The following is a 12,340-nucleotide window of genomic DNA, read 5'->3' on the forward strand; positions in this document are numbered from 1 at the left end:
TTCCAAAGCTCCCCTTCTGTGCCGAGGAACAAAATTTCTGCTGAAACTAAAGAGAAAACAGAGATTATCCAACTAATATGGGGGGTTTGGGACATGAGTAAACCCCACATTATTGACCCTGACAGTGAAAAGCTGGCACCTGTGAGAGTGTATTTGTGAAAAGGAGGGGGGAATGGTGTCTTGAATGACTGAAATGACCTTCAGAGTGGATTAATGCACGTGTTCCTGTTGCATACAGGTAGAGATATAAAAGAAAGGCCTTATAAAATATGGTTTAGGCCCTGCTACTCTAGCTAAGCTAGCAGTTAGCTTGTAACTTCCCATGTTAAAAATCATATGAATGAAAGCAGTTAGCACAACAAGCTATTCTGGTAAGAAAACCATTTGCACCTGTAATAAACAAGAAATCTGTCTCATGGGAATCAGGAACAAAATATGTAAACTAACCAAAAACAGAGAGATTTGACAAACAAACACCCTGGCCATTTACAGACCAATAAACTGAGTGTCAGTGTATTGTTAGCCAGTTACGTCTGACACAGTGCCTTCTGATACTTCCTATAAATATGAACTTTGTGAATAAAGAATTGGCTTTTCTGCGTGAAGAAACTGAAAATGAATGAATGAATGAATGAATGAATGAATGAATGAAGAAAATGAGAATGAAGAATCTGCTTTACTGCAATGTGTTCCCAAAGCAAGAAGAAGTGGAGTTTTCCTGGTGGCTCCCCAGTGCCCTGCTGCACGAACAGAGGTGGAACAGCTCCTCACGGACACGCTGCACGTTTGGCTGCACATGGAACCAGATGAAGTTTCCTGGCTGCTCACCCAGGACACCTGATACTTGTGTCAACACAGCCAGCACCTTCCCTGCCGTGTCACTCCCATCCCTGATCAGCCTCAGGGCACGGCCAGGTCGTGTGTCCAGAGCCCAAACAGAAGTCAAACCTTTCCCTGCACTGCCATCCTGGAAAGGAAACTCCAAAGAATTCTAGAATTTCCTTCTCTGCAATTTTAAGGATTACTCCACTCCAGCATGGGGTCACCAAGGTGAAGTCCTCAAGGTCCTAAAAGGGATTTTTTTATTTTAAATCTATTTACTAATTTTTCAGTACCAGCCTTTCCTTCTGCCTTTTCCACAGTGTTATCTCTTAACCCAATGGGCTTTGAACTCCTGAGGCTTTAGAGACTTTGTTACAGGCACAGCCAGGAATGGGGGAGAGGGATGTGAGTTCTGTTTAGCACTAATTCAAGACATGATAAATCCCTGAGACAGGGATTATACAAGCATAATACAAATATATACACATATATGTACATATATAAGTATGTACAAATCCCTGTATCAGGGATTTACATGGAATGTGAAAGGAATTTTATTTTTTCCATCTATAAAAATGTTTGATACCTCCAAACATGGTATCAAACGCCTAATACCGCAGTTAGGGGTATTTCTTTGATAACATTCCAGTTGTACTTTTCCAGCACAACATTTGGTTGAAGGTCAGGCCTGGTGCTTCCCACCAGGAAAAGCTGGCAGCTTTTCAGACCCCACAGACTATAAAAGGCAGGACAGGGAGACAAGGAGTTGTTCCCTCTGGAACATCTGAGCTGGCTTTGAAGCCCAAAACATGATTTGTGAGGTTAAATGCACTCACACACACACACACACAATTCCACTGGAGTGGCAGGCTGGACACCATGGTCTGGTTGAGCTCCAGGGACAGAGCCGGGAGCTCCTCCCAAGATCCTGCTCCCACTACAAAGCCATTAAGCAGAAGCAGGGGCAGGGGCAGATGGGATACTGGGGAGAAAATCTTCCCTGTGAGGGTGGGGAGGGGCTGGGATGGAATTCCCAGAGAAGCTGTGGCTGCCCCTGGATCCCTGGCAGCATCCCAGGCCAGGCTGGACACTGGGGCTTGGAGCAACCTGGGACAGTGGAAGGTGTCCCTGTCCATGGTAGGGGTAGAAGGGGATGAGCTTGGAGATCCCTCACAAGCCAAAGGCTCCTGGGATGCTGTGATTCCTGGGTGCCTGCAGATATCCATCCAGTGTGCTGCTGGAGCCCAGGGCTCGTCCAGCCACGTCTGCAAGGGGAGCCTGCCCGAGCGCTGCAGCACGCGGCGTGAAGGGAACTCCTGCCGCCCTCTGAGCCCAGTTTCACCAGCAAAGCTCTGCTGCTCAGCTCAGCAAAACCCCTCTGATCCACCCCGGCTGAGGCAGACAGGGCAGGCCTAATGGCACCCTAAGGAAAATCCCACTTAAGTGACAGGCACAGCGGCTCCCAGGATTACTGGGACAGGCAGGAGCTGGCTGCCCTCCCTTTCCCCCTCAGTGCGTCACAAACACCTTCCCAAACCTGCTGCTGAGCCCCAGGGCTCGTCCCACCCCTCCTGCCAGCAGGGAGCAAACAGAAAACCCCAGTGCTTGTCAGAGGAAGGGTTCACAAAGGGAGGGACAAACCCCCACCTGTGCCTGGCCAGATCCGTGTCGTCCGAGTCCCAGCACTCCCCGGGCAAATGCCTCCAATTCTGCCTCATTAGTATTTTTAAAAATACATTATTGCAACCACTTCATCTGTTTTTTGAAAAAAATTGAAAAAAAAAATTGTAGCAATTTACTTAATCTCAGGAACAATTTGCACGCAGGTGGTAGGTGACTGTCCTCAGTGAAAATAAAATGCGTCCCATATGTCACTTAAGCAGGACAACTCTGGATCTTCATTAGCTTCATTAATATCATTACAGTGTGACTGTCAACAAGCAGGATTATAAATGGATCAAAAAAGGCAAGTTTTGACCTAAATTTCACTGTTTGGTCACTCAGTGCAACTTGGAGAAGTCCTATAGTAGCTTGGGAGTTCTTCTCTCCAATGGATAAGATCATCATCAGGAACTTTTTTCAAAAATTCAAATGTACACAATTCACTGGCAAGAACTATCAGAGCTTTAAAAAGTACCTAGGAAAAGTATCACCAAAACGTGCAGTACATTTCTTCTGCATATTACAACTGCAGTGCCAAATCAGTGATTCCAAAGCCTTTCATTAGATCATTAAAAACTTCAGGCCAGCTTATAATGAAATCTCTAATCAAATATGAATGAATCATCTGATATGACACAATTCCTTGAATGAGAAACAGATGGAAAAGTAGTGATGATTAAGTGGTTTAGATCACAAGATATTAGTTAAGCCAAAGGAGGAGATATTTAATCACAGAATCATGGAATGGTTTGGGTTGGAAGGGACCTTAAAGCCCACCCCATTCCACTCCCTGCAGGGACACCTTCCACTATCCCAGGCTGCTCCAAGCCCACTCCTTGGACACTTCCAGGGATGGGGAATCCACAGCTTCCCTGGGCAACAAGGGAAGGTCTCTTTAATGAACCATCAGCAATCCCCCAGGGAAATATCTGGAGACTGCTGCTGTATTTTAGGCATCGCTGCACAAAACATTCACCTGATATTCCCTCCACTGTCCGAAGAAAAAGCAGAGCCAAATATAGCCCTGAAAAATCAATATACACTGGGGAAGAGCCTCCAGGATCGTGATAAACGCGTGTCATGCTAGAAGAGGAATTCCTAAAATCCCGGGAGCGCAGGTGACTGCTCTCTCCCCTTCAGCAATAAACTACCCCCAGTTAATTTTGGCAGAAAGCACCCTAGGGAGCTCTGCAGTGCAGGGCACAGCCATGAAAAGGGCAGGCAGACAAAGGAAACACAGCCCCTGGGAATAAAGGGACCATCCATCCTCATCCTGCAGCCAGTGCTGGCACCATCTGTGCAGGGAAGCTGATGGGAAAGTAGAATTGAGTACAGGGTGTCTTGGACCACTGCTAGCCCAGGACGAGCCTTACCTCCAAAAAGTGAAGGGACTGAGACTGAAATCAAAGCAGAACAGCAGAGATTTCACCCCAATTACCTCTCTGAGGCTGCAAACCCAGGTAAATCACCCAGGCTGCAAACACACATGGCAGACAAGACACAGCCTCCAAGATCCCCTCTGAGGCACATGGAATTTTTTCCCCAAGGAAGGCCTCAATCCATGATCTATTTCCATGAAACATTTATCACTTTCCATTCACCACACAGTACTGTTATTTTTAGCAAAACCAGAGGCAATGGGAACAAATTCCTGAATAACCATTCAAGGGAGCCCTTCCACGCCTGCTCGCACCCTGCCATCTCCTCCTTCCCTAAGTTTTCTTCACAAAGTTCTAGCATTCAAAGCTCTTCCCTTCATCGTCTGCTTTTACACAAATCAAAAGCGCAAAACAACCTTTCCTGTGCTAGGGAATCAGTAAGAATTCTTATTTTTGAAAATAACACTTGGTGAAGAGTCAGGACTAAGGGAATGCAGTGAATTCCAGAGCTGATCCGTGTGAATTAATGAACTAAGTGAGGTGAGGGAGGAAGAAAGAAAACCAGCAAGTTGGGGCTTGCAGCAGAGCGAACTTTCCTGCCTTTCATCCAGGAAACCAGCACTGCATTCAAGAGCTTCACATTTAAGTGCTGCTTTCAGCTGTTAAAAGAGGGATAATCATTTATAATTCATGCCAGCTCTTCCAATTGATAACCATTTCCTCATGGGTAAGAAAGGAGACAGATAAATCATGACAGATAAATACGTTTTCTGAGACAAAAGACAACAAAGCAGAGTTGAGGAGCTGTGGGCTCCTGTTCTTCCAAACCCACTGGGATCAGGATATTCACATTCTGGGCTCCAGCATCAGAGCAGTTCAGGACTGCCCATCCCTGGAAGTGCCCAAGGCCAGGTTGGACAGGGCTAGGAGCAACCTGGGATAGTGGAAGGTGCCCTTGCCCATGGGACAAGATGGGTTTTAAGGTCATTTCCAACCCAAACAAGTCTGTTATTCTCTGATTTCCAGCTTGGCTAGAGGAGTGGTTTAATTCCATGTGGAACACGTATGCTGAAGCTGAGACAGAGGCAGCCAAAAAACTCATCCCTCTTCCATACACCCCGGCACATGCACAGAGTGCTAAAGCAGAGTTAGAAGGTCATTAAATTATCCCATGACCAACAGAACACGAGTTTGGGGACAGCATTAGTCCAGAAAAGAGGTTCTGAAGCTTAAACTTCCCTGCTCCTCTGTTCTAGATGCGGCAGTTCCCTCCCCTCTCCTGCATAAATAACCCCAAATTACTGACTGCAAAGGGCTTCTAATAGCAGCACAATTCAGCAAATCCTCTGTGGAAATTGGGGAGCTGGCTGAAGGGCTGTCAGGGCTTTCCTTGCTGGGGGAATGGGTCTGGAGCTTTTCTCCAGCAGGCGAAACACTCCTTTGATTGTCACTGCATGGGCCATGGCCTGTCCATTTAGCTCAGGGTTGGAAATTAAAGACAAATATTCATAAATCATAAGTACTGCAGGAAATAGAACCTTGAGCTGATTTTAATTCTCAAGGCTTTAAGCTGTAGTTTCTCTGCTACCTTGGAATCATGGAATGGTCTGGGTGGGAAGGGACCCAAACCCATCTGCTGCCATGGCCAGGGACACCTTCCACTAGCCCAGGCTGCTCCAAGCCTGGCCTTGGACACTTCCAGGGATCCAGGGGCAGCCACAGCTTCTCTGGGAATCTTATCTTACACCAGAGCTTCTAAATGGTGGCAAAACTGTCACACCAAGGCTGACCATAAGAGCTGCAGCTTCTCCGTAACCTAACGAGAGGACAGGGTTGAATCTGCTCAGTGTACATTGTAACATCAATATGATTTTTCCCAGAACTCACTTTTGATGATAATTTGGGGGGGTTTCTCCTCCATCCTGGGCTTCATAATATCCATATTATATATCAGGCTATTTTTAAGACTAAAGGAAAGCCTTTCTGAGGGGTAGCTACTTCTGAGGAATGACAAAACCTCACCTTGTTCCCTCACAGACAGGGATTAATCTCTGACTACAAAACCAAGGGACAGTATTAGTCCAGAGGCTTGTGCAAACCACTGATTCCTACGTACATCAACACTATTCTTTTTGTGAACGACTGTGGAAGTGAGAGTGGAAAACTAGATCTACCATGGAGAAAAAGCAGGAGGGAGCTGAAATCTCCCACCTTACACTCTGTGTTGGAAGGGACCTCATCTCTTTCCAGCTCCTTTCCACAGGCAGGGACAAACTTCCACTCTCCCAGGCTGCTCCAAGCCCTGTCCAGCCTGGCCTTGGACACTTCCAGGGATCCAGGGGCAGCCACAGCTGCTCTGGTAAATCTGTACCAGGGCCTCACCAGGCTCTGATTATTAAAAAAAAAAATAAAAAAGAATTAAGGGAAGCAAGGTTGCTCAATAAAGTGAATTTATTCCTTTTCCTGCCCCAGGCCAAAGGGAGTGATCCTCAGGAGCCCAAGGCAGAGCAGGCAGAGCTATCTGAAGATGGTTATTGCACCCCAGAGCAGGAGGTGGGCTGGGGGGCTTTGCCTTGTTGTACTTCTGCGAGCACCTCAGAAATTCAGGCGTGCCAATTATGGGTGATGCGTCTTTGAAAAGGGAGAATGTTTCTCTTCCTCCAATTAATCCTTAATTTATACAGAAAAGAAGATAGAAGTAATTTTCACTGCTGATGACTGAAGTCAGTTCTATTGAACCAAATTCACTCCTAAAAAACCATTTCATAAAATTGCTGTAAGTATTTCTTGGTTTGGAATTGAAATGCTCTGCATTTCAGGGAGGATTTTTAGAACTTCCTCACCATTTCACATCAGAGAAAAACAACTCACAAGGGTCAAACCTCTCCTTCACTTGGCTCGTGGTGAAGAGGAAAACATTTTGGTTTCCTACAAGCACACCGCAGTGATTTTATCTGCAATAGAAATGCAGCATAAAAGCTCATCGACCACTCAAGTTTATTCAACCCTACCCTGACCAGGGCAGGAGAATGTTTTAAACAAAATAGCCCAAGACGCAATCAAGCAATTTTTTTCCCTTATGCTGTTTTTAACCATTATTTCAGTCATGTCTGAGACTTGGAACACCACTCATTAATCCCACACACAACTTGTTTTTCCAGAGCAATGCTTGGTGTTACTGCTCCTTTCTTCTCTCAGAAAGATCTGCAGCAAACTCCTGAAGACAAGAATGATAAAAGCCAGATATGGCAATCCCAGAATGGGCTCAGTGGGAAGGAATCTTTAAGATCATCCCATTCCCCCCCCTACCATGGGCAGGAACAGCTTCCACTGTCCCAGGTGGCTCCCAGCCCCAATGTCCAACCTGGCCTTGGGCACTGCCAGGGATCCAGGGGCAGCCACAGCTGCTCTGGGCCCCCTGTGCCAGGGCCTGCCCACCCTGCCAGGGAACAATTCCTTCCCAATATCCCATCCATCCCTGCCCTCTGGCAGCGGAAGCCATTCCCTGTGTCCTGTCCCTCCATCCCTTGTTGCCAGTTCCTCTCCAGCTCTCCTGGAGCCCTTTAGGCCCTGCAAGGGGCTCTGAAGTGTCACTGGAGCCTTCTGCTCTCCAGGTGAGCACCCCCAGCTCTCCCATCCTGAATTCCATTCCCACACCTCAGTTACTGGGAGAACCATTTGACAGAGAAGCAGCGCTGCCCACCTCTCATCCCACCCACTTTGCACCAGCACAGCTCCCCAGGGATCTCTGCCTCATTGTTTTCCCAAAAGCACAGAGGTGAGTTATTAAAAATACTCAGAATGGAGTCCAAACAGCAAGAACTCCATAACTCCTGCTTGGCTCCATCAAACAGCCTCATTTCACCTGGGGAAAAGCAGCCAGAACAGACTCCACCATCAAGTTCCCCAAGCTCTCAACCAGCACCAGCCTTTGGTGCTTTTGAATACCTCAAAAGGAAACATTAAACTTTACCAGCAAACAAAATCAACCCCCAAATAAAAGGCTAGAAGATTCAAACCCATCCCCTTCACAATCCTGGCCTATGATCCACAGAGCCACAAAACCCAGCCTGGCTCACGACTGAGGGGCACAGTAAAACCTGTAAGTTGACCTGTGCTACCACAGGGACTTGAAAATTAGACTCCCTCTGAGGGTTAGGAAAATAGAACCTCCCTTACCTGACAGACACGTTTGGGAGCACACAGAGGGGAAAGGGATTTCTCAGAATCCAAAGCCAAATGCCTGTGCCTGGTAAACAACCATCTCTTCCTTTTTTCCCCCCAGTGCAACAACTCTACCTCCTTGAAGGCTTCCTTCTCCAAACAGGCATTCAAGTCCACAAAAATCTAGGTTAGGTCACAGCCCACTTTTTTTCTCCCCCTCCCAGTGTACCAAAGTTGTTTTGAATAAACTTCGTTTACATTTTTCCAACTGGCATTACCAGAAGTGCTCAGATCTTCTGCAAGATCTCATCCTTAATAGAAAAGGGCCTGAGGGCATTTTGGAAGGTAACAGAGAAGGGAAAGTTGGGAGTTTGGAAGATCTGAGCTGCTCCCTGCAGAGAAGATAATGTTTGCTATATCCTGTCACCCCTGGTAAAAATATCTGCTTGTACCAGGGAGTGAGAAGGGGGAAACATAAAAGTCAGCAGCAGATTGTTTCCCCCAGAATTCCATGTACTGGGAGCAGAACTTTGGTTTCCATCACTTGTAGAGCTGCAGCCCTGAGCTCTAAGAGCTCTCCCAGCTCAGCAAGGAGCAGGCAGGACGAGGAGGAGAAGGACAAGCCCCAGGAGAGGCCGTGGCAGGATCATTAGGAGAGGCAGAACAGCAAACAGCCCAGAGCCCAGCGTGACACACTTTGATCAGCCCGGCCTTGGCTTCCTGCTCCTTCTCCCTAATGAGAGCAGCAGCTCCAAAACCTCCTTCTGGGCTGGGAAGGGACTCCTTCAGATGTTGCTTTGTTCTCCTGTCCTCTCCTTTCTAAGGCAAACCAAGCATCTCCCACCAGGCTGGGCTCCCCTCAGCTCCCTACAAGACTCCCAGGGCTGCTGTGCTCCATTCCCAAATCCCACTCTCCCAGCCTGGGAAAGCAGAGATAGTATGCAAGTCCTAACAGACTCTGTTCCAGCACTCTGCATTTGCATTCTGCTCTCCTGCTCACAAGGCAGAGCTGCAGAGCCTTTTCCTGCACCCCCAGAACAGGAATGAGGTTTAATAGGAGGTTTTTTCCTTACCAGAGCTCGGCATGTGGTTCACTCGAGGTGGATTCAACAGCTCCACTGGCTGGTCTCTGCCAGAAAGCCCATCTGGAAAGAGGGAAAAAGAAAATAAAATCACATCAACACTTTGGGTAGCTGAGCTATTTTTAGCCATTCCAAGCAGGAAAAAAAAAAAAAAAATCAGCAACCAATTATCGATGCAGAGCAGAAACACAAGTAGCACAAATCAATGGAAATGAGAACATTCCCAGGACAGCTAAAGCAGAAAATAAAGGAGACTCTATCCTGAATTACACTCAGGGTTTCCTGGTCCTTAAGTCCACAACTGGTGCTGGTCCCAGGCTGAGGAAATAGGCATGTCAGCTCACAAACCTTACCAGAGAAAACTGTGACTCCTTCCTTGCTGGGGGAACTGAACTAAGACAGAGACGCAGCCCCACGGAGCAAAGTTGAGGAGTGGCTGGAATATGCCAGGGAGATGTTAAGGAAAACTGACAAATCACTGCAGGAGATTAAAATGCAGAGACATGCATAACAAGCCCCATTTTGCATAAGTTTAGATTTCAGAAAGGCATTAAAAACATACTTTGTAAATGAGATGCACAAATCCATCTTGCTGAAGCAGTTCCCTATTTAAAATATTTCCAAGATCGTATCTTGCATCCAGGTAGAGTTAAACAGAACAACCAGTGTTGGCGACTGCCACACCTGAGTTTCTAGTCACCCATTCTCCTCCCAGAAAAGCCAAAGCAAAAAATGCTAAATTATGTTTTCAGTGTAATTACGAACCCTGGGATACAGAAAATTTATCTCAAACCTATTTGTTCCACCTTTGCCAGTCTGTCTCACTATTCCCCTCCAACCCCTTTTTGTGCTGCAGCTCTGATAGGATCAAGCCAAACCCTGTCTGGAGACATCAAAGAAGCCACCCCATCTCTCTCAGGAAAAGGACAGTGTTAGAAAAATGTTAATATTTGTTTTCTTCTCCCTGCTTTCTCTGTTTTTCTGGAGAAAAAACACAGCTGGAGACTTCTCCATGTCTTGCCTGGTTCACCTCCAGTGACCATACCCAGATGGAAGGGGAAGAGCAAAACATCACTATTTTAAATATAATCAAGCCATCAGGTGCTCCAGAGTCAGTGGAGAGCGCAGCCCAGGAGAATTCCCAGTTTTCCTGGAGAGCAGAGGATTCTCAGCTTCTCTGCTGGGCAGTTTCAGATAAAGATGCTCCTTCATAGGAGAAGAATCCATGGACAAAACAGAGCCCTGTAGCAGCACCCAGGTGCTCTGTGAAAAAAATTCAGATCAATTTGGGTGTTTTTTAAGACTTGTTTAATTGTAAGAAATACCATACCCACAAACCAATGCTTTGCAATCTTTGTTTCAAAATGAGTATTAGATTAATCACAGCAGAACATTTAGGAACGTCTTTTAAAGCACTGACACCTGAAACACTAGAAGCAAAACCAAGCTATCCAAGACCAAGGTCCTGTCTTTGCTGTCCAAATAAAGCTCCATAAAATAATTTTTTTTAAAAAACCCAATAAACAAAAAATAAAGCTCTAAATCTTTGGAGTCCTCCCTCAAGCACAAGGATGTGGAGCTGCTGGAGCACTCCACAAAGAGGTCAAGCCATACAATCAGGGTTTGACTCTCCTCACAAGCCACAAACCCTGGTTTGAATACTGAGACAGCCCAGACAAGCTACAAAATAACCCCCAGCTCTCTGCTGGCCAAATTGGTCCTATGCTACTAAACAGAACTGGCAAGGAAACATCCCTCTCAAACTGGTTCTCTATGAATCAGGCTGATGATTTCTCCAAAACTCTGCAACGAAGTGCTCTGTCCATGGAGCCTGGAGGGAAGCAGACACCAGCCTGGCTGATTCATGGCTCGAGTCAGGGAACATTTCATGTAGCTTAGTTTCCAGATGGGCATTTCTACTCATTAATTAACAAGATGAAGCCATAATTCATTGATGGAAACTTGAACACTTTGGTTTTTATCTTAATCTGTTCCAAAGAGTTGTTTAAGTTATTCAGAAAATATAGCCAGGACAGGTTTGGAAGTAGCTGAGTTTGCAGGTTTTAAAGAAGTTGAAAATAGCAAAACAAAGACAAAATATTTATAAGTTCAGTCCAGAATAAACCAGAAACATGACAGATAAAAACCTTCAGAAAAGATGAAGCAGCAGAACAAAGAATGGAATTGTCAAAAGCAGAATTGTCAAGATTGGAAATGACCTCTGAAATCATCAGGTCCATCCAGGGCAAAACCAAACCAGATGAAGACAGGGAAAAACAACTTCTCCAGTTAAAAAAGACAAGAAATGAAGAGAAATTGAAGGCTGGAACATTCAATGAGGTCTTAAAGAAAACTGCAAGCAGCCTGACTATAATCAACTCTGATGAGCTTAAAAATGCAGGGCAGAACTGGGAACGAAGAGGTTATTTAAATGGTTTTCCATTTATTCAGATCTTTCAACCTGATGCAAATCACCCCAGCCTACCTGAATTCCTGGAGCAAAGCAATGAGCAACTAAAAATTATCTTTAAAGGACACCCAGAGTAGAGAAGTTCTACAGGGGTGTAGAAGCAAAACTTTAGGAGAGACAGAGAGAAAGGCGGGAGCAAGAGGTAGACAGAATAAGCATTACAGACAGAAATTTGTCCCTTTGGAGCTTGAAATGCAGAATTAAAACTAGAAAAAAGGATGGGACATGCAGTGACAAAGGAGTAAAACCTCCCCACTGTGATAATGATAAAAAAAGTACAACTACAAAAGGGAAATACCTGGCCAAGCAAGGCCACAATAAGGAAAAGCCAGAAGATTTTCCAAAACCAAGCACTCTGCATTCAGTGAGGATACAGAGCATCCCAGTTCCCTCCTGGATGTGCCAAGAGGGTCACGAGCAAGGTCATCCCTCGGGGACATGGCAGTGTCAGTGGCCAGAGCTTTAGTTTCAACACCCGAAGATGAATTATGGGCAACCAAGGAGAAACCTCAGGGAGAAGATTTTTAAAAATGAGACAGAAGGGCTGCAGAACTTAGTTTTACCAGTGTCAGCTTGTTCTCCATGGAAGGAAGACAACAAAGTGGCCCAGAGATATTTTCAGGATGAGCAGTTTTCTGCTAACGCTGTGAGTTTGAGACCACTCGACCAACTTCTGTTTCCTTTGCTCATAAATATTCTGGACAGCACCTCACTGCACAACAGCAATCAGGGGCTTCTGAGCAGGCAGGGGATTTACTCAG

General features: G+C 45.9%; 1 protein-coding gene across 12 annotated transcripts in view; it reads right to left on the minus strand.

The window, feature by feature from the left end:
* Window positions 1-12,340, minus strand: part of HDAC4 (histone deacetylase 4) — a 170,913-nt gene that overhangs the window by 91,730 nt on the left and 66,843 nt on the right. For all 12 annotated transcript variants that reach the window (XM_041400239.1, XM_041400235.1, XM_041400236.1 and 9 more), the window contains one exon: window positions 9,101-9,172. In XM_041400239.1, coding sequence (XP_041256173.1) covers window positions 9,101-9,172 — 72 coding nt within the window. The remainder of the gene's footprint in view (window positions 1-9,100; window positions 9,173-12,340) is intronic.

Source organism: Onychostruthus taczanowskii, unplaced genomic scaffold (genome assembly GCF_017590055.1).
Source record: "Onychostruthus taczanowskii isolate IOZ18803 unplaced genomic scaffold, ASM1759005v1 scaffold176, whole genome shotgun sequence".
Lineage (NCBI taxonomy): Eukaryota > Metazoa > Chordata > Aves > Passeriformes > Passeridae > Onychostruthus > Onychostruthus taczanowskii.